General features: G+C 37.8%; 4 protein-coding genes across 6 annotated transcripts; 2 read left to right on the top strand and 2 right to left on the bottom strand.

Annotated features, from left to right (window-relative positions):
* The first annotated feature begins 4,116 nt into the window (after positions 1–4,116).
* LOC126783111 (la protein 1) lies at positions 4,117–6,766 on the top strand. The gene is made up of 9 exons (XM_050508514.1): positions 4,117–4,238; positions 4,340–4,568; positions 4,666–4,808; positions 4,947–5,095; positions 5,257–5,358; positions 5,444–5,774; positions 6,048–6,195; positions 6,312–6,393; positions 6,478–6,766. The coding sequence occupies exons 1-9, from the start codon at positions 4,194–4,196 to the stop codon at positions 6,566–6,568; spliced, it is 1,320 nt and encodes a 439-aa protein (XP_050364471.1). The 5' UTR covers positions 4,117–4,193; the 3' UTR covers positions 6,569–6,766.
* A 655-nt stretch (positions 6,767–7,421) lies between these two features.
* LOC126805517 (transcription factor MYB3R-1-like) lies at positions 7,422–13,122 on the top strand. The gene is made up of 12 exons (XM_050532293.1): positions 7,422–7,571; positions 8,027–8,243; positions 8,515–8,569; positions 8,753–8,810; positions 8,953–9,047; positions 9,191–9,294; positions 9,442–9,570; positions 9,734–11,555; positions 11,720–12,018; positions 12,274–12,424; positions 12,507–12,743; positions 12,975–13,122. The coding sequence occupies exons 2-12, from the start codon at positions 8,161–8,163 to the stop codon at positions 13,098–13,100; spliced, it is 3,159 nt and encodes a 1,052-aa protein (XP_050388250.1). The 5' UTR covers positions 7,422–7,571; positions 8,027–8,160; the 3' UTR covers positions 13,101–13,122.
* Positions 13,123–14,057: 935 nt separating this feature from the next.
* LOC126805515 (aspartate aminotransferase, cytoplasmic) lies at positions 14,058–17,305 on the bottom strand. The gene is made up of 12 exons (XM_050532292.1): positions 17,098–17,305; positions 16,672–16,743; positions 16,458–16,519; positions 16,259–16,342; positions 16,071–16,170; positions 15,840–15,960; positions 15,550–15,713; positions 15,326–15,463; positions 15,004–15,125; positions 14,778–14,872; positions 14,479–14,599; positions 14,058–14,303 (listed from the first exon to the last, which is right to left on the bottom strand). Exons 1-12 carry the CDS (start codon positions 17,293–17,295, stop codon positions 14,219–14,221), a joined length of 1,362 nt encoding a protein of 453 aa, XP_050388249.1. The 5' UTR covers positions 17,296–17,305; the 3' UTR covers positions 14,058–14,218.
* A 1,002-nt stretch (positions 17,306–18,307) lies between these two features.
* On the bottom strand, positions 18,308–21,611 carry LOC126782169 (aspartate aminotransferase, cytoplasmic-like). 3 transcript variants are annotated; one of them, XM_050507357.1, is made up of 12 exons: positions 21,358–21,611; positions 21,192–21,263; positions 21,035–21,096; positions 20,865–20,948; positions 20,619–20,718; positions 20,415–20,535; positions 20,098–20,261; positions 19,772–19,909; positions 19,478–19,599; positions 18,941–19,035; positions 18,641–18,761; positions 18,308–18,535 (listed from the first exon to the last, which is right to left on the bottom strand). In XM_050507357.1, the coding sequence occupies exons 1-12, from the start codon at positions 21,433–21,435 to the stop codon at positions 18,451–18,453; spliced, it is 1,242 nt and encodes a 413-aa protein (XP_050363314.1). In that variant the 5' UTR covers positions 21,436–21,611; the 3' UTR covers positions 18,308–18,450. The 3 variants fall into 3 exon arrangements, with proteins under 3 accessions (XP_050363314.1, XP_050363315.1, XP_050363316.1); XM_050507358.1 differs by having other exon boundaries at positions 21,035–21,112; positions 21,358–21,404; XM_050507359.1 differs by lacking the exon at positions 21,035–21,096 and having other exon boundaries at positions 20,619–20,948; positions 21,358–21,419.
* Positions 21,612–22,146: the final 535 nt, after the last annotated feature.

Below are 22,146 nucleotides of genomic sequence, written 5' to 3'. Positions count from 1 at the left end.
TATTGCATATTGATAATATCGTATTTGAAATATTGAGCAAGCTCTACCATCCTCTACTTTATGCTGGATGAAGGTCCATTTCCCACTAATGTAACTTTCTTCTTTTTCTTTAACAAAAGACATCAATTGAAATTATAGTAGATGTTCATAAAAGTATATCAACTTAGAGGCCGTGTAATACGTGTGACTGTTGATATTTTGCTTAATTGTATGATTTTTAGAGGAATTCATATCATTTGGGGTGATGCCTTCATTCAGTTCGTTCAGATTCGTCGTGTTTTGAGAGGAATTAACATGACCTTCTACAGGTCACCTTTTTAGTCGCTTGCTCATCTAAAAAAGGTAAGTGATGGTCAATTAAGATTAAAATGGACTAAATTATTAGTTTACATCGAGTCTGCCAACTTGCCAATACTGTAAATGCAAAATAAGTACTTTGGGAATCATGAGACTTTAATCTTAATTACCTTATTTACAATGTATCATCACTATCATGTAAATTAATTTCTCTCTAATACGAATTAACATGTCTAATCTGGAGAATTGTGATCACAATTAGAACTATAGAAACTACAACTTATCACCAGGGAGGCAGGGATAAAAAGGAAAACAGTGATAGTCCACAACAAATTTATGAGAAAAACTCAATTTCCAGGAAAGCATCACGAATTCAGATCTGCAACGGACACCGTGCGAGCATTTAGCTTAAATACACCTCTCTCGCATAATCAATGGAAGCAGCAACCTTGGAGATTGTGCTAGCTCTGGAAATAGTTTTCTTGGATGTGTACAAAAATTAGAGTGAGATTGATCATAATCAGAAACTATTGCAGGCTGCACTTCAGCTTTTCAGCCTCAAGTTCTTGTTTCAAGGCTTCCATTCCTTCAATCAAAGCAAAATTTTCCTGGAAATCAAGGACTTCCAAGTACAGGACAGGATCCGCTCTAAAGCAAACCTTTTAACACTCTAAAACAACTGATAATCAGAACTAACAAGGTCAAAGAAAAAGATAAAAGTTAAATGTGTCATAGAGTGCAGTTAGCACAATGATTTCATTTAGGGTATAGTAGAAGATGTTTGTAACACAAACGATTGTGATAATACGTACAAGCGTGTCTGATTCATGGTTTTTACAGAGTTCATTTATCCTAGTTTACCAAGAGCTTCAAAAACTGGATCTGTATTAAGAATCTGCTAAGAGGAAAAACTTAGAAGATTAAAGTTCTGAGGAAAAAAAAAGGTCACCTTTTGTAGCATCACCAATTTCTGATTGATATTAGCAGCATATCCATTATCTTTAAGAGATCCCTTTATCTGTCAAAGAGACAAATATTATTCATCAGTCCTCAAAGAGAAGACATGCACTGAATAATCAAATTATCACATGTGGGTGAATGAAGCATTGAAGGACGATACCACCAAGTTTATACATAAAAATTGTTGTTTTTAAAATACCTGCATGATAATATCATCAGATAATATACACCCACTCACCCTCTACAGCTAAAGACCCAAGTATTTAGATAGACAAAGTGACCGTATCAATGCATATCACTCTATTGTACATAATATACGAAGAGATCCTGGAAGAAATCATTTCACTGGTGACTACGCCAAATATGTGCTAGGAAATTATTGATGTTGGCAGGTGAGAGGAGTAGTGCATAAGAAAGCTAACTACAAGACTCGATTTCAAATCAGCAGTTTTACCAGTGCACCAGAGAGAACATAAAATGCTAATAATGTACTCGAAGTTCACTTAGTTACTCTAAGAATTTATTAATTCAAGGATGCACTTCCAAAGATTGGCCCAAATCACTTATATAATTGTTGGCCAGAAACCATAATAACATAGAAAATCAAATAACAGAAACCGAATACTAATTTCTGATGTTTTTTTTTAAATTTTTCTGAAGAAACTGGTGATGATGTGTTTTCAAAGATCTTATCGTCTCTATGTTTTGATTTAAAAAAAAAAAAAACTGTCATATTTAGTCATTTTCATCTGCTGATTCTGCTCATGTGAGCAGTGCCTCTGTTGTGGGTTGTTTATTTGTAAATCATCAACCTAGCTAAAGGTTATGGAATAATGAATTTGATTCACATATAGAATTCATATAAAAAAAAAGAAAAAAAGAGTCTCATATAGACTGGAAGGAGATAACAAAATCCTGAATACGCGCTCGAATTTTATCGTCTACCATGGCGGTAAATTAGGGAAAATAAATGGATATTTATCTTCCTTCTTCTTCCGTCCCATCTCATGGGGATGAAACCCATAAAATTCTGGTATGGGTATGTTTGTTTAGCTTGAATACATGTTTGGGTTACTTTCGAGTAAGGACGATGATGCCATGATTCTGGTTTCTGGATTTGAGGATATAAGGTTGACTTTAATGACTAAACTATAATACTGGTGGTATTTTTGGCAATGCTGGATTGAGGACAACGAAACTCAATTGACAAATTGATGCCCTCAATGGAAAATTGGATAAGAAATGAAATACTGGGTAGAAGAATAGCATCCGCATTTCCTTCCAAGGAAGAAGAACTAAAACAAACAACCATTTAGTGAAGGGAAATAATTAACATTTCTCTTCTGTAGTTCTGTAGAAACAAGTACTGTACCCTAGAGGACAGCTACTCTACAAAAAGTTTTTTAAATTAAGGAACGATCTGGAAGTAAATGACGAGTATGTCAATATATAGATAGAAAATCATGAAGTTTTTGTAGATTTCAAATCTACATAAAAAGGTTTATAGATTTTGTAAAAACAAAATTGATAACTTCACTTTAATAGTTTCGTTGATTTTCATTCATGCTAAGATGATTTTTACATATCAATGATGTCTTCCAATTACAAAATTTGCTTAATCTCTCTATCACGAGAAAACACCAAACTTTCTATATACACATATCGAAAATAAAAATAGTTCAAAGATCTTATCGTCTCTATTAGGGGTAGAATTCGGTTCAAACGGTTCGATTTTGAACCAAAACTGTAAACTAAACTGAAGTTTTACCTCGATTCAGTTCGGTTCGGTTCAGTTCACGATTTCTTAACATGTTAAATTAAAAACTAAACTGACCGATTTGATTCGGTTCAATTCGATTTTTTCATTTTTGAAAAAAAAACTGGACTAAAAGTAAAAGAATGCGTGTTTGCTACTCATACTAGTTCTAAGTTCTACAAAATCCATAATTTAACACAAATACCCAAAGTCTCAAAGTGAAATCCAAATTAAATTACACAATCTAGTAACTCCATGATGGCATAATCCAAGTGAATAGCTCTTTTTTCGTAACGGTAGCACGATCGATACTCTTGGTTGTAGGGGCTGCAATCAACAAAATACAAACCAAACAAATATCTCATCCCAACATAGCTTAATTAACTACAAACTAAGATCACAAATAGTTAACCAACGACCTGACATTGTTGTTGGCCTTCAACTCTGAATCAAACCAAATCACGACAGTGAAAATGCTCACTCAAAATTGAATAATATCACATTATCCAATAATAAGCTTAAAGAGTAAATCTACTTATAGCAGTGAGACCGCATCAAACATAAGCACAAACTACAAATTGCAGAAGCACCCAATTCCACCCCAAGAAAATGCAACTATGCAAGCAAAGAAGCGCATACATTAATAAGAGTACAAATTCAATAACCACTGAGCAGACTACAGAAATTCAAGAGTTTCACCCCTCATACAAATATGTTCAAACTGAAACAATTTCATCTAATAGAAAAAGTTTTGTTTTGAGCTTCAATGACTAAGTAACCCAAGAAACCATACTTTATTTGGTCGTTGATCAAAGATAAGAAAAACGAGACCAACTCGAATTTCTCTCGTTGTTGATCCCCCACTAAACTGTAAAGACAAACAATTTTTTTTTTTTTTTAGAATGGTATTGACCATTTCGATCATAAGAAAATTGAATACAGAGATACGCAGTAAATCCCGGTCAGCAAGTACTTAACCCGTGGGTCCCACCACTATAGTCAGACGTGACGCACTGTACGGGTTCAACTTAACCCGGCCCAATTGGCCTCGCTCATTAAACTTCACTATTTAAAGCAAGTCACCAATTAGATGCCCAAAACCTCAAAAATATCCCACTCTTCCTCCTAAAACCCTAGAAACTCGTAATCCTCTTTCTCTCACAGTCGCTTCAGTACAACCATGGCTTCCCTCAGCGAAGAAACCGCCAAGAAAGTTCTTCGCCAGGTTTGAAATTCGAATTCTATTTCATACGAATTCACTATGATATCGATCGATTTGGTTATTTCTTCAAAATTTGAGCTGAAGTGTGAGATTGTTATTTGTAGGTTGAGTTTTACTTCAGCGATAGCAATCTTCCGAGAGACGATTTCCTGAAGAAAACGATAAGCGAAAGCGAGGATGGGATGATAAGCATGGCGTTGGTGTGCTCGTTTGCGAGGATGAGAGGTCATCTCAATTTGGGCGATGTGAAGGCCGACGCTGTCCCTGAAGATACCGTTAAAGCTGTTGCCGAGACTCTTAAACAATCCACCACTATCAAGGTTTCCGAAGACGGTGAGTTTGTTATTTGGAGTAAATAGTTAAAAATAGTGAAAATTGAAGCGTATTTTGATTAAAACTACTGAGTGTTTGGGTACATTGTTTGTTTCAGGGCAAAAAGTCGGTAGGGCTACCGAGATTCTGAAGCCGGAGGAGGTTATTGAGCAAGTAGACATTAGAACAGTAGCTGCCGCACCGCTTGAGTTTGATGTGAAGCTTGAGGATGTCGAAGCCTTTTTTGGACAATTTGGCAAGGTAGTACTGTGTTGACTGTCGTTTTTTGCAGTACATGCTTTGTTCTTTGATGATTGTGGTTTACCGAATGCAAGCGTCATTGAACAATGCTGAACTAAATGATTGTTGTAAATTGTAATTGCTGTCAATTGGTTTCAGGTTAACAGCGTGAGGCTGCCTCGTCATGTTGCGGATAAGAAGTTGTTCTGTGGGACTGCTTTGGTTGAGTTTTCGACAGAGGAAGACGCCAATAAGATTCTGACCGAAACTTTGAACTTTGGAGGTGTTCAGTTGGAACTAAAACCTAAGTAAGTTTTCCTTACTCAGTTCAGAACATAAATAAAAACAAACAATATGTATAGTATCATTTTACCCGTATTATTCTTAAGAGAATATTATTGGCATCTGAGTGTCTGAATGTATTGTTTGTTGGTTACTTTGATTTCTAATGATGAGTTTTCTGATACAGGAAGGAATTTGACGCTGAAAGAGCAAAAGAGACGGAGGAATATGAGAAGACTCGACCTCTTAAAGGTTCAAATCGCAAGAATAACACAAACCAAGAGGATGAGTAAGTAGACAATGCTATCTTATCTCTTTTTCACTTTTCCCTTTTACGGGTTTTAAATGCTTAACTCCACTCTGGATCATTGCAGCTACCCTAAAGGCTTGATTGTTGCATTTACTCTAAAGAGCTCATCAGATAAAGATTCTGCTGAGAAGAACGGTTTTCCTGAAGAAACAAAAAAGGAGATGGGAGATATTAACACGGAGAATGCTGAGAAGGATAACAAGGAAAATGTTGATGAGAAAAGTAGTTTGGATGAAGAAGAAAAGAAAACTGAAGATGATGAAAAGCCTGTTGAAGGAGGAAAGGCTGGAGAAAAGGAAGAAAAACTCAATGCTGTAGAAACTTACAAAGATAATATGGACGTTGTTATGCGCGAGGATTTGAAGATTCTCTTTGGAAAATTTGGCACCGTGAAGGTACCACAACAATATTTTCTGCATTTTAGCTGTGATTTTTTCTGTGCCTCTTGTTTTGAAGTAGTTATTGATATTTCTTTGTTAGCTCAAGAATATTTTCTGTGTGCATCTTGTTTCTAAGTAGGTACTATTATTTCTTTGTAAAAGCACTACTAATCATCTTCTTTCTACCTGTACACTTGAATGAAATGAAATTACCATACAAATGCTGGATTGGTGTTGTTGATTTCTTGTGTCGTTCTGACCTTTTACCCTTGTTCTTGTCATGTGAAGTACATTGACTTCAAGATTGGAGAAGTATCAGGATTCGTTAGGTTTGAAGAACCCGAAGCAGCTCATAAAGCACGTACTGCTGCAGTCCTTACTGAGCTGGGAGGTCTTGTTGTGAAAAACTTCATTGCTATTTTGGAACCAGTCAGTGGTAAGGAAGCCATAGTCGCCTCCTTATTTCTATAAATTACCTTTTGTCTGTAAATATTGCACGAGCACTTGTTTTTCTCTTATTAATGAATGACGTACTGCCTATTATGCTTTCAGGTGAGGCTGAGAAGGAGTACTGGAAGAATTTCCGCAGTAGTCAAGAAAAATTCCGTGAAAGCAAGGGTGGCAATCGTGGAAGGTTTGTATTATTCATTGTATTGTAGTGATTTTCAGACCTATATGTATCGGTTCTTTGTTGATGACCGTCATTTTGTGCTTACAGGGGAGGCAGACACCATAGGGGTGGCTACAAACATGGCCGTTCAAGGGATGACAACAACGGAGGTCGCCCAAACAAACACCGGAAGTTTTGAGTTCCATGAATTAACCTGTATCTGGAATCAATTTTGTGCAATACCGGATTCCAGGCGAAAATGATGGCCTAGTGTTTCTTAGCTATAAGCCTATAAGTTGCATTTTTTTAAATAATATGTGAACAATAATGTATTCCATTTGCTATTAGTGTGACCTTAACAAATAATCTATATCAAGCTTTTGCCCTTTCTCCCTCATTTTTCATGATCTTTTCCTTCAATATTTCACAATTTTGCAAAATGTTTGTGCCAAGTGTGGGAATTTTCGAATTCTATAGTTTCATGTCACTAGTGATTTATAACGAATAAGGAGCAAAAATTTATTCTGGCAGGTGATGATATGTTATTAATATGATTAATATCTATCTGTGCGTGTCGGAATCCAACAATACTGTCTCTCATATCTCCCTCTAATAAATGCATTACTCTTAGATTTTGCATTAATCCCTGTAATTAAATTTGGAAATATTATCCAACAAATACACATTTAAATACGAGTGACCCGTCTATATAAAGACGCGGTCAACGTGGTGGAAAATCCGGTGCTACAGTTCAGAATTTCAAATTCCTAATTATTGGCCCTTAACAAAACAAAAACTAGAAGAAAAAAAAAAGAAAAAAAGGAAATTGTCCGTTGAACTTTTTAAAAAATAGACGGCAAAGTAGGTATAACTCATCCTCCCTATTAAATCTCCACCGTCCAATCCTGGAACCTGCTCGACGTTTAACCTCTGGTAGAGAAGGGTTTGAAACTCAAGGAGGTCCAAAGTCCGCCCCTTCAATTTTGAATAGAAGAGAGAGAGAGAGAGCTCCGGACCGTTTCACTCTCCTCTCTCTCTTTTTAAATCTTCACTGTTTCTCTGTGACCAGATCTCTCTCTCTCTCTCTCCCTCTCTCTCCCTCTCCCTCTCTTATTTCGGATTCAAACGCACCGTTTCGATCGAATAGTTGGCCTTTCTCTATTCTTTGATGCTCTCCACTTCGCTCCTCGCAGCTCAGTTCGGTCAGTAACTTAGGGTTTTCGATTTGAATCAATTTTTGAATTTGATCTTAACATTTCTTCAATTCAATAGATAAGAGAAGCTTTCGCGGTCCCGAGCTTGGTATCTGAGAGTTGCATTTCTAAAAAAAAATTAATTTTTTTTTTCGGTTCTGGAGTTTCGATCGTGTAATGTTGTTTTGTTGATTTGGATTGGATTTGAGTTTTGAGTTTGATTCGATTTGATTCTTTTGATTTGAACCTAATGAATCGCGGTCTCAAGTTTGAATTTTGATCAGTTTGAGATTGGTGAATTTGGTGTTTGGGATGTGTTTTTGTATGCTTGTGATAACTTTGATTAGCTGAGATTCTTCAATTGTTGACTTCAGGATGTCTGATTCGATTCAATAACCGCATTTGTTGTCGAGATTGAGCATTATGTATCTGAAGTTTTGTCTTTATCGATTCTTTTGGTTCAGCTTGTGGATTTGATGTGCGAAGGGGTTGGTCCTGCCATATCATAGGGGGACTAGTATGATTTGGAGTACAAGTAGTGGAGGAAGTTGTCGATTAGGGATCGGCGTATGTAGCTTTAACTGCCTGTTGCATAACTATGGGAAGTGACAAAAAAATTTCTACTCCTACTCCAGAAGGGCCTGGTGGTGACAGTCTTCCGAGAGCTCGGCCTGTTCACGGGTAAGTCCACTCGACGTTATTCATTCTTGGTCTTTAGATGTCACTCATGTCAGCTCTAGTTTGGAAATCTATTATATGCTTATTCTTGTCAACTTATTTGGTAAGGTTCGTCTAGTGAAAAGGGGATAACTGCTATAGTTCTGTGACCCTTAAAGTCTAAAAATTATTGAGATATAATCTTGGAGGTCGTAGTTCATATTAATTTGTATCAATGCAGAAGATCAGTCAATAGTAATGCTCAATCTTCTAACGTTATTGAACATCACTGTAGGAGGTCTACTGGGCCTACGAGGCGTTCTACAAAAGGACAATGGACACCTGAAGAGGTAAATCACTGATACCTCATACTTGTATGCTTGTAGTCTTACATGCTTGTACATAGTGTACCGGTATACCCCTTGTAATCTATTTTAGAATATGGATTTCTTTTCTTTTGCTGACTTGTTTGGTGTACCTCTTTTTCTTTAATCATTTTCATGAAGTTAATACGATGATTTCTTATATTTCAGGATGAGATATTGCGGAGGGCAGTTCAGAGTTTTAAGGGAAAGAATTGGAAGAAAATAGGTATCAGAATGTCATCTCTCTCTCTGTACACACACACACATATATATAATGTGACCCAACCGTAATGCTACTCTTTACTTTCATTATGCCTTGTACATTGGACATTGTGTAATTGTCAATGCTGCGTTCTTGCTATTTGTAGCGGAGTGTTTCAAGGAACGGACTGATGTGCAATGCCTGCATAGGTGGCAGAAAGTTTTGAATCCTGAGTTGGTCAAGGGTCCATGGTCTAAAGAGGTTGGTGATCCACACTATTTAATTTTTTTTCTGTGTGTCAATATCCTCGTTGCGTTTCTATTGTTGGTATTATTTGTTCAATCATATGAATCCTCATCTTTTGATATACGGTTGTTCCCTTACTTTTTTTGGAACATGATTAGGAGGATGAAGTTATCACTGAATTGGTGAAAAAGTATGGCCCAAAAAAGTGGTCCACTATCGCACAGCATTTACCTGGACGTATTGGTAAGCAATGCAGGGAAAGGTATGATACAAGAACCATGTATAGATAATGTCATTCAATAAATACTTATTTGTTTTTGAAGACAACCAGGATCAGATGCACCATGTTAACCATTTAGTGGAGTAGCTATTGTAATGATTATTTATACTGATTATTTCTTTACCTTAGGTGGCATAATCATCTTAATCCTGGCATAAACAAAGAAGCATGGACACAGGAAGAAGAGTTGGCTCTGATTCGCGCTCATCAAATTTATGGGAACAAATGGGCAGAACTAACAAAATTCTTGCCAGGAAGGTATGCCTGTCATCAGATATTCTACATAAGTTTGAAATAATTTGATATCCCCTTTTCTAAATGGGAGTGTGCACCTTTTACTTTAACTAGAGTATGAGAACAGGATGTTCTTCCATCATGTTGCAATAGAATCAGCTATAATTAATGTTTGTATGGTTGACAGAACGGACAACGCTATAAAAAATCACTGGAACAGTTCTGTGAAAAAGAAGTTGGATTCTTACTTGAAGTCGGGTTTACTACCAGACTTGGAAGGAATGCCTCATGTTGGACATCAAAACCAACCCATAATCTCATCTTGTTCAAGAGTGCAGACCAGTGGAGATGATAGTACTCCTAGAGGTGCTGAAGGAGAAGAAATGTCTGAATGCAGCCAAGATTCAAACCTAGCTGGTTGCTTTCAGTCTGGAACAGAAATGGTCAATGTGGTATTACATAAGAGAGATCGTTCGCATATCCGTGAAGTATCCCGATTAGGAAATGACCCGAGCTCCAGTCCAGCGTCCTGTTCAGAACCATATTACCCGTCTATGGGGGATGCCAATTTTTCCATCCCAGAAATACCTCCTGAAATTGTTAGCTCTTCCAAATTTATAGAGCAGAGTTTTTCACATGATGCTGGAGAGTTGATGAGTGTGGATTTCCAGCTTAATATGCAGGAGTTCACTAATATTTCATCACAAGAATCAGGCCACGAGGCATCTGGGATGCAAACCCATTGTATGAGTTCTAATGAGATCCATGATGTGATGAACTTTCCATTTCAAACTGGGATATGTGGTTCTATTTCCATGGGGAATATGGCTGATGGTTCGGTAAAATCAGAGCGGATGTTGATATCCGACGATGAATGTTGCAGGACTTTGTTTTCTGAGGCAATGAATCAGGGATATTGTTTCTCTAGAGAGCTTCCAAATGGGACAAGCTTGGTTGATTTGATTACATGTGCAGATTCATTACTTTTAGAATCGTCAAACCTCCAAATGTCTGAAACCATTAGACCTTCTCAACTTTATTGTGCTTTGAACTCGGATGTAGTTGGAACTTCATGCTCTCAACCAGTTTCAGCTCATGATGGTCCACTGATGTTTGCTGTAGAGCCTAATCATTTACTCAGTGTTCAAGAACATGATTATATCACACATTCAGAGGATGCGTTGGTCTACACTAATGACACTGCCACATCTCCCAGCAATGTTGATGGAAATAAGAAAAGAATGGAAGAGCAATCTGATTTGGTTGATGATTCTTCAAATTTAGTCCCTGTAAATACATTTGATTCGGCATTGGACACACAAACTTCTCCTGCTATGGATGTGAGATCAGACGCGCACACAGAGCAGCAGGACGACAGAGCTCTATGTTACGAACCTCCTCGCTTTCCGAGTTTGGATGTTCCATTTTTAAGTTGTGATCTTGTACAATCAGGAAATGACATGCACCAAGAATATAGTCCCCTTGGAATTCGTCAGCTGATGATGTCCTCTATGAATTGTCTCACTCCATTTAGGTTGTGGGATTCACCTTCTCGCGACGGTAGCCCTGATGCTGTTCTGAAAAGTGCTGCTAGAACATTTACAGGCACACCATCCATTTTGAAGAAACGCCACCGTGACCTGTTGTCTCCATTGTCGCCATTATCAGATAGAAGGATTGATAAAAAGCTTGGAACTGATGTGACCTCCAGTCTGGCCAGAGATTTTTCACGTTTAGAGGTAATGTTTGAAGCCAGTGAGACACAGGAGGCACCATCGCCTTCTCCATCTTCAAATCAGCACATGACATCTGATGTGCATGAAGAAGACAAAGAGAATATGGAAATGTGTGAAACCAGAATAGAAGAAGGCATTGATACTGCTGCAATATCTGCTGATGAAATGGCACAAAAAGTATTTGATGACAGTGAATCACCAAAAAAGATGAAGCATGGAAATGCTGATGTTGATGGCACAACAAAGGCTACTGCAGTCCCCTCTTCCCATGATGTGAGTTTCTTCATTTCATGTATCACCTTTTTGAATCTTTCACTGTATCAGAGAACCGAATTAGGTCATCCCTGAGTTTATAGTGAACATAATTATGTTGGTAGACAGTCAGTATATGTAGGTAACATTAATTTTTCATTTGGTGGTGCCTCTTTTCTTTCCAGGCGCAACATTCTTCTGGGGTTCTTTTGGAACAAAACACAAATGATATGCTATTGTATTCTCCTAATCAAGCTCCTGGTAAAGCTGAGAAATCCCTGAGCTTGAGTGATAGAACTCCAAAAGTACAGCATTGTAAATCTTTTTCTGCCAAACAAGGTGCCTCTGTTATTACCCCAACTATAACAGTGAAGAAGCGAGAAAGTTATTTGGTTTCACAGTCACGCACACAATCCGATTTATGTGCAGCCCCCCTGGAGACAACTAGTGATAATCCCGGGAATGGTGCTAGTACTGAAACAATGTAAGTGAACTTTTCTCTTTGTAACTGCTGAAAGTGTGGTCTGTGGGAATTGCTCCATCTGTCTATTCCTTGGGGCATCTCATAGGGAATAGTCAATTCTCCAACTGAGACTTGCATACCTTAATAACTTACAGTGTGATGTTTCTGATACTGTTATATGGCATGTCTAAAGATTGAAGTCAGTATTGATTCATGTAGTGCTAGAATTACTTTCCATATCTGACAGGTTGCTTATGATGCTGTTCATTTCTCTAGATTCGGCGTTACACCACTTAAAAGAAGTATCGATTCCCCTTCAGCATGGAAATCCCCATCAGCTTGGAAATCTCCTTCGGCATGGAAATCCCCCTGGTTTATCAACTCTTTTCTTCCTGGTCCAAGGGTTGATACAGACATAACGATTGAGGTAGCACAAATTCCAGCAGACAATTATCTCCTTACTTGATGTGATGGGTGCATGTTTACTAATATGTGAGATGTCTCTGCAGGATATAGAATTCTTTATGAGCCCGGGAGATCGAAGTTATGATGCCATAGGGTTAATGAAACAGATAAGCGAGCATACTGCTTCTGCATATGCCGATGCTCAGGAAGTTTTGGGAAATGATACTCCTGAATCATTGTTGAAGGAAAGACGGAAAGACCTTGGCATTGTGGACTTGGATAAAAATCTTGCACCACCAGATCAGCTGGGAAGTAGTTCCCTTTCCGCTCCAAATGTTATGGTATGATTATTCTGCCAGTGTTAAATATTACTTAAATTTGAGATAATTACTACAAAAATTTAACCCTGCTGCTGTTGGTTAATGTTTCTCCTTGGAAATTGAGTCAAGCAATCTTAATCCTTGAACCTGTATAATTTGTCTCTTGAGTTTACACTCAGAAAGCTTACTCCACTGGTTTCATATCAATGCAGCTATGTGCTTTATCTATATGAGTATCTATTGTTGATGCAGGTGGAATGTCGCACCCTTGACTTCAGCGAGTGTGGAACACCCGGGAAGGGCAAGGAAAGCGGAAAACTTTCGAATACTATAGGCTTCTCAAGTCCATCGAGCTATTTGTTGAAGGGATGCAGGTAATAAGCTCTTGGAAGCCAACAAGGTTGCAGCCATTGGAAGCCAACTAGGTTGCAGCCATTCAATTCTAGTTCTTGCAACCATATATATATATATTGTATGTAAATTTTATTATTCTTAATGTTCATACAGTTGCCGAATTCAATTCAATTGATTCACTAAAAGAATTTGAATATTTGTTCGTGCACTTTCTGTTCTGATCCACTGGCGAATTTCACAACTCGTTTAGTTGCAGTTGCTCCAATTATAAGGAATTAAATATTAAAAGATATAAGCATCGGGCTCTTAGCCCCAGACTTGCAATGCTCAAAGCCTCAAAGCAAGAATAATACAGCGTTTCGTAATACAATTGAAAGGATAGTAACCTCAAGAACCATGACGATGGGAACAAACCGAACAAACTAGTATGTGCACGTGCGTTTAAACTCTAATTTATTTAAACACTTTGAGAATATAAATATATAATTTTAACCGTTTAAAATTATTACTAAAAATCATTTCTGTAAAAGATCAATATAAACAAAAATCGTCTTCATAGTCGATTGCATCAAACAAATTGACGGTTGATCATAAGACTACTAACTTTCACCATAACCGTTCATTTGTTTGATGCAATCGACAAAACAAATGATTTTTATTTATGTTGATAACGATTTTTATTAATAACTTAAACGTTTAAAATCATGTATTTATATTCCCAAAATGTGCAAATAAATGAGAATTTGTACACACGCGTACATACTAGTTTGTACGCAAGTTTTTCCCCATACGTACCCAAGGAAGGCACCATAATTCTCCTTAACGCGCCCTCACTACGCCTCATGTTGAGCGTGCTGGATCGACTGAGTACAGCAATCTTTGAATGGAAGCTGTTCTAACAGACGTATCATAGATTTATTTGAACAAAAAGACCTTCACTTACATCATTAATGTTTAAAACATTACATGGGTGTAGAGCAGAGTCCCTACGGTATGCTGCTTCTCTAGATGCTTATAATTCCCAACCATGTCCCAAAACCACTAGTTAACCTCATTAGATGAGGTAACAATTATTACAAAAAACAATTCAGAGGGTCTTATATTTAAGTTGAGTACAAGACTGTTCCCTTCAAAATGTTTAATCATGCACAACGAGTAACAGCTGCATGTATCGCTTCTGTAAGATGAGGGACCGTCCTGGAACTCAGACCAGCCATGCTAATCCTCCTGCAATTTTATGTAAAATGAGAGAGAATTTAGAAACATTTTTATTTGTGGAATCAATTCCATTTAAGGTCTTCAAGTTTAAGGCAATGTTTAGTTTTCAGGTTTAAGGTTTGGAACAAAGGACAGTTGTTTCACTCGGTGTAACACTTAAGAACAAACATAAAAAGGCGGTTACCCATCAGATGTCATGTATATATGGTACTCCTTAGTCATAAAAGCTACTTGCTCCGGATTCAATCCTGTGAAGGTGAACATTCCAATCTGCTTGATGATGTGACTCCAGTCACCCGGGGTGCCTAAACAATAAGAAAGTGGATAAGGCAAATGCACCTATGGATCATTGAAAACATTCAATTGGAATATAAAAGAGGAGATCTTGTAAGTTGGATCATTTTCTCCCTATTCTTTGCATTACTAATTCAACTATCTATGGAGCAAATTATGTCATTCATATAAAACGTATAATACACTCACCCTTGGCACGCAAGGAGTCAAATAGTTGATGTCGCATGCTGATAATTCGGTCAGCCATTGCCTTCAATTCAATTGTCCACTCATTGAACAGGTCCCTAATCACAAAATAAGATATAAGGTAACAATATTATTCAGGTTGATAAAAAGAGGGAGGGGAAGATCAATTAATAAGAAAGTTCTATAGTAAATACATAATAAAGAAATATAGTCCAAAATCGAAGATTACCTGTCCTTGAGAATGGTAGCTACAATAGATGCACCGTGAATGGGTGGGTTTGAATACATGGGCCTGATCACAAGCTTCAGCTGACTCTCAACCTTGGTCGCAACCTCAGAAGTCTTCAAAACCTATATATTTAAGTGCAACAGCAAATCAGGAGAGAGCTCAAGATGTATACTGCTAGTATCTCACGATAGAATTAACGTGCACAATTGACATTCACTTCTATTTGTAGCAATCTCTAAACCATGATACTAGTTTCTTTTGATTATCAACTGTAGTTACATAAATAATAAGCTCCAAGGGGAAGTTAATAAGCAAGTCTTACAATGCTTAGGGCACCAACACGTTCCCCGTACAGACCCATATTTTTTGCATAACTTTGAGCTACCAGCAACTCCCCACCATCAGCAGCAAACCTACGGACAGACTGTGCATCCGCATCCAAGCTCCCACTAGCAAAACCCTACAGAGAGGTGCATAGAGTGTGATAAGAAACCAAGAAACAACGAAATTATTGTGCTAAGAATCGGAACTTTATAAACAACATACCTGGTAAGCACTGTCAAAGAATGGTAATAAAGCTCTTGATCTCATAAGTTGTCTGATCTGCTCCCACTGCTCAAGGGTTGGATCAACACCAGTGGGGTTATGAGCACATGCATGAAGAAGTACGATTGCTCCAGCTGGGGCAGAACTAAGATCTTCTAAGAGGCCTGTTAACCACCGGAAAGAAATATCAAAACACAATGACAGAAGAATCATAAACATTACAACAGACAAGCGTGAAAGGAATTCCACTATGATACAGAAAATACAAACAATTAACAAGTTTCCTCAACCTTTAAAATTGAGGCCACGTGTTGCTGGATCATAATACCGGTAAGTTTTCACAGATAAACCCGCCAGAGTGAAAACTTTTGTGTGGTTCCCCCATGTTGGTGCGGGTATATATATGGTGCGCTGCAGTAAAATGGAGAAGGTCAAGTTCAATAAATCATAAACTTTTTTTTTAAGGGAAATCATAAACTTATGGAGTAGGCATGAAGTGAGGTAACAATTAAAGTACTTACTTCATGGTAATGCCTTGCCAAAAATTCACCTCCAACCCTCAATGACCCAGTTCCTGACAGACACTGGACAGTTGTAACCCGGTTCTCATTGACAGCAGGGCTGCATCAAGAAAGTACCATGCATGAAACCAACTTAAACAAGTGAAAAAGCGAGACTGGAAAACAATAAAACATTAACAAGGCCCTACCATTCAGCACCCAGAATCAGCCTAGCACTCAATTTATTGAACTCAGCCAGTCCAACAATAGGAAGATACTCCTTAACTCGTGACCTGAATATTTCAACAACTCGTTTATAAGTAACCACACAGGTCTAGTAACAAACATACTCCTCTAAGTAATGATTCTAATGACAGACATTGTTTTAATTACATTAACATAGCTTACATGTCATTAATGAGCTTCTGTTCTGCTTTTCTCACTACATTCAAAACGAGTGGCTTTCCCTCCTATCATGAGAACAAAATATTACAGGAAAAATAACCGGTGAGGAATTAACATATATCAGCACTATAAAATAGAAAACACATACTTAGTCTAACAGTACAAACACTACTGTAATCAAATCTTAGGAAAAGCAATTAAAATTCAGCAGACTCACCTCGGTTCGATAAGCACCGACTCCCAAATTGACCTTATTAGGGCTTTGATCCTTGTTATACGCAACCGTCACCTGTTCATTTTATTCAAATCAAAAACAAAACTCCATTAGAGATCAGAACACATAAAATAGAATATTCCTACACATCACGATCAAGTACTAGCTGAATGTCAAAACTCAGTTGCGTGAAGAAGACGTGCGTATCACGATCAACACCAACTCGAAGACGGTAAATGATCCGATCCACAACAACAACAGTAAATATTTCTAGCGATTCAACTCAATCAAACACCAACACACAGCACTCGGAAACGAAAATGAGCACGATTAACTGAAAATTACTAGAGTAAAACCGATCATCTGATAAACTAAATCAAAAGGTAAAACTACCGAGAGAGAGAGAGAGAGAGGAAGAGAATAGTTTACCCCAAGGATGGCATCCTCAGGACCTTGAACAACATGAGCGAAGACAGAATCGGCACGTGCGGCGGTGGGGGAAGCGGAGATGGAGTCCATCGGAGACGAGTCTCCAGCAGCGAGGTGACGCACGAGAGCGTTTAGCCTCCGATCACTAGCTTGAGAAGTAACAGAAGAAAGAGTAGAAGAAGAACTATGTGGGCTCATTTTTGTAGACGGTTTCGAATCCCGGTTTATAATATGCCTTTTCAGGGCTCCGTTTTATATAGGGAAATCTCTATTCTTGTTTACGTGTCAGGTTATGGAGGTGACGCTTGTGTTTTGTTTTACTTTTTCTCCAAGTTATTTTCTTATTTTGATAACCCGCCGTCCAGTTTATTCGGGGCCGTCGGATCGGAATTGTTATCAGCTGATGTGTCGCTATCTACTGGCACGTGGTTCGAGGTTGGATTATGGGCCGCTCCTCATTGACCCGTGACGGAAGCGCACTGATGTAACTTCTTACTGTTACTAGAAACTAATCTGGATAGTGTTATTATTTTACATATTTCGTAACTTGTCAAAGCTCTCGGATTATGAATAAGATTATTACCATTGTAAATGTGTTAATCTACCCACTTTTGATTCATCTCATTTAAAGATCAAATTTATAAGTTTTGGTTTAAAGTTTCCTCCAAAATCTCAGTTTTCATAGTAAGGTTTTTTTTTTGGGAGTTTCTTTTCAACTGTTTGATTTGATCTTTATGTAACATGGAGGCATGATAAGTGAGGCTTTTTCTGTGGTGTTTCTCTGTTGGTGTTTTATCCTGGAAACTGACTTCTGCTATATATAGTTGGAGAGCCTTGTACACAAGGCTCTTTCTAAATTTGTAGTTCTATATATCTTACCCAAGAAACAACCTGCAGTGATAATGTTACGAGTAGTTCAAATCAATACAATACAGGAGGTACTGGATGTCACCCTTAACATTGCCTCCTGAATTACTTAGAACTCTATCCTATCAGGTAGCTCCTTATAATTGGTAGGAACAGTTCTTTGGACTTCAACTTTGGGAAGTAAAATCTTTCGAATTTCATTCCAACTCCTGAAAGGTCTAGTAGACTCTAGGAATTACTTAAAAGATATCAAAATAAGTTCAACACCAAACTTAAGATCGGGTTTGTGTATTGATGATTAATTGCTAACAACACCAAACTCTAGGAGTAAAGTCACCACCAATATAGACATGATTTTTTATAGAGGTTTACATACAACTCCGGTTTACCGATTGAAATGGAGCATTTTGTATACCATACAGAAGAGGATACAACAACTAGATGAGATTGAGCCATTTGAGGTGTACCGGCAATGCAGTGACCAATTCATACACCGATGGTAACAGCAGCATGTATTGCATCTGCAAGATGAGGAACTGTCTTAGGACCCAGACCTGCCATGTTGATCCTCCTGGAAAGAACAGTAGATAGTAAACTTCAGATTGTAAAATTATAGTCCTAGTACACTGTTTTTAATAGCATATCATGTCAAGATAAATCAATTTGGGAATGTTACCCATCGGATGGCATGTAGATATGGTACTCTTTATTCATGAAGGCCACTAATTCAGTGTTCAGTCCTGAGAATGTAAACAATCCAACATGTCTGGTTATGTGCCCCCAGTCACCAGGAGTACCTGCCAGGCAATAGAAGATAGGGTACCAAACATGAGAGTACAACCAGCGAAAATGAAAGGTAATGCCTGACTGTGACTCAACAACCTGTCTACTTATTATGATCCAGACAGGTTGAAGAACAGATTAGATAGTTATTTCATGTTTTCACTTGTAACAGTCCAGAAAGAGAGAAGATTGCCTCTATCACGCAGAGCATCAAATAGTTGTTGGCGCGTGCTTATAAGGCGGTCAGTCATTGTCTTCACTTCAATACTCCATTCCTCATACATATCCCTGCAAATAAAGCATGCACACGTTAGAAGGACAAATTTAAGTATCTAACTAAGAAAAAAAGTCTATCAGCTATCTACTTGGCATGTCTCATAATTTGAAATTTACCCTGAGAAAAACATAATCCATACGCATACCCTCACCGTATAATTATTTCAATTAGTGTACAGCTAACATTATTCAAAAGAACCCCTACCACCATCGACAAAAGTATATGTATAGTGGTGCCAACCAGAATAACATATAATTTAATCACAGACGTGAAGCAATTTTTTTAAATTTATATATTGGTTATTCTGCCACATTTCACCTTACTTGGTCTTGTAATGAGCATTCATGAAAAAGAACTTCTTGGAGTTAACTACGATATCTGGAATCCCTGATCAAAATGTTTTCAGTGGAAAAGCCTACAGCAGACACAAAATCTGAAAATCATGATTTCTACCTATCCTTTAAGATAGTAGCCACTATGGATGCCCCATGAATGGGTGGGCTGGAATACATGGGCCTGATCACAAGTTTCAGCTGGCTTTCAACACGGCTAGTCACTTCTGCTGTCCTGCAAACCTATGAAACAATAAGCATTTCATTCAAATGTTCAATCGACAAAAGGCCATGAAACTGATGAAAGTTAAAGTGAACACATTCCCTCAGAAGTTCTACACGGAAACACTGATTGTTTTTTGCTTTTGTTTATGTTGCCTTAGGTAATTACTGCTAGGAAATGTTAGTTTCTTACAATGCTAAGGGCACCAACACGTTCTCCATACAATCCCATAATCTTCGAATATGACTGAGCTATAAGGCATTCACCACCATCAGCAACAAACAGGCGAATAGATTGTGCATCCTCATCCAGATTTCCACTGACAAGACCCTACATAGAAGCCAGGTCATGAAGGTATTAAGCCAAGGCTTTTACCAAAACAAAACAAAAAACAAAAAAAAACAAAAGAGACTTGCCCAGATGTTCTCAAGTGCAAGCTCCCACAAGCTTTCAAACTTGAGGCTATTAGAGAACTTCAAAATTTAACTGCTACAACCTTTGATGAAACACTTCCCTACCTGATAAGCTGAATCAAAGAAAGGAAACAGCCCTTTGGCTCTAATCAACTGTCGTATCTGCTCCCACTGTGGAAGACTTGGGTCAACACCTGTAGGGTTATGTGCACATGCTTGGAGAAGCACAATAGCTCCTGATGGGGCAGATGAAAGATCTTCTAACATTCCTGTCATTAACCAAAAATGGAATAACAAAATGAGAATAGGAGATTACACAATCACATGTGCAAGGGAAACAATTTCCAGACCTTATCAGACACATTGCATATTTTTACACTTACATAAACAAAAGATAAAGAAGCTACTGGAAATTACCCAACCTTGGAAGTCCAGTCCACATGTTCCCGGATCATAATAACGATAAGTCTTGATAGCTAGCCCTGCTGCAGAGAAAAATGCCGGGTGGGATGCATATGTTGGGTTGGACATGTAGACTGTATGCTGCCGAGCACGGTATACAATAAGGTTAAGTGACACTCATCCATAAGCATATAAGTTTCACATATAAAAGTTAAGTGCTTTACATGGTGGTAATGGTTTGCTAGAAACTCAGCTCCGATCCTCAGTGATCCACTACCAGACAAGCACTGGACAGTAGTCACTCTATTCTCCTTAACGGCAGGGCTAATTTCCAAGGAAAAATGAAACATGCAGTCAACAAAAATACAAAGAAACCCACTTTTCTGAAATAAGAAAACTCCGAAAACGAGTATAACAAGAACATCAGCAAGATAATGCATCATAAATATGTTGCTCAAAATCACTTAAACCTGTCAGCACCCAAAATTAGCTTAGCACTGAATCTGTTGAACTCTGCAGTTCCAGTAATAGGAAGATACTCCTTGGTAGTTGACCTGCATTTCATCAAAAAAAAAAAAATGTACACTCACAACTTGAAGCAAATTTACAACTGTAAAAACAATGATCACATCCACATTACATGTCATTGACTAGTAACCGCTCCACTCGTCTAACTACATTCAATTGAAAAGGTTTCCCATCCTGTAGTTGCATAAACCTTGAACGACATTAATCTCAGATAGTTATGCAGCTAACAGAGCACAAAAACAAATTGTAGAAACACAATGGTAACCCACCTCAGTTCTATAGACACCAACTCCTAAATTCAGCTTCAGTGGAGTTGGGTCTTTGCTGAAAGCAGCCATCATCTGTTAAACAAATATATTACCAAGTTGGTGGGCAAACGTAGAAGAAATCAAAGTTGAGAAAGAGTATATATTAACGAACTCATTTCCAGCCTACCGCGTAAATTGGGACTTCAGCAACCTGAGGAACGTGTGCGAACACTGAATCACCGTTTTGTGGCTCTGTAGACTCCATCAGTGGTCGGGGTGGAGGAGCTGTGCTTATTATTGTGGTCGACAGTTTTGAGAGTTCGGAGGAGCCTTTTTCCGTTGGTTTTCACCGGCGCGTCTCGGTGTCGGAGGAGTTTGGTGCTCGACCGAATCTTAACATTTTTGGTGGTAAAATATATTTCTAAATACGTTTGTTTTGCTAGAATCGCAACTAAGCTTCAACCAAAATTGTTTTTTTTTTTATGAGAAATGAATAAATTGGGGCGAACTCAATTACAAGACGAGTAAGGCCGAAAAGAAATTAATACAAAGAGTAGGAGACTCCAACTCAATCAAACGATAAAGATTATGAAGAACTCAATAATTCACACCGTCGGTTAAAAGTCCTACAATCACTAGCCTACTAATAATATAAAAGCAGCTGTACTAACAAATTTACCACACCCAACACTAATGTTTGCTAGCAGTGTTGTCACCATCGTCAAAAGCAGTAAGTAATGGGAGAGCTAAATCGAACCAATGCGGAGAACAATCAAAATCTTACCAAGTACAGTAATGAATAACTTGGCTCTAAGATGTATGTAAACATATTGAAGTTTTTATTAGAATAAATTATGAAATGAACGATCACATGCATTTGGAATTGTTTTTTTTTATTAGTTTTAGTTGTTAGTTTCCTCCAAAATCTCAGTTTTCATAGTTAAGCTTTTTTGTTTTGGTGTACACCAAATGATTC

This window comes from Argentina anserina, chromosome 2 (genome assembly GCF_933775445.1).
Source record: "Argentina anserina chromosome 2, drPotAnse1.1, whole genome shotgun sequence".
Classification (NCBI taxonomy): domain Eukaryota; kingdom Viridiplantae; phylum Streptophyta; class Magnoliopsida; order Rosales; family Rosaceae; genus Argentina; species Argentina anserina.
Note: the sequence above shows the minus strand (reverse complement) of the source record. Positions and strands in the feature narration are given on the sequence as shown.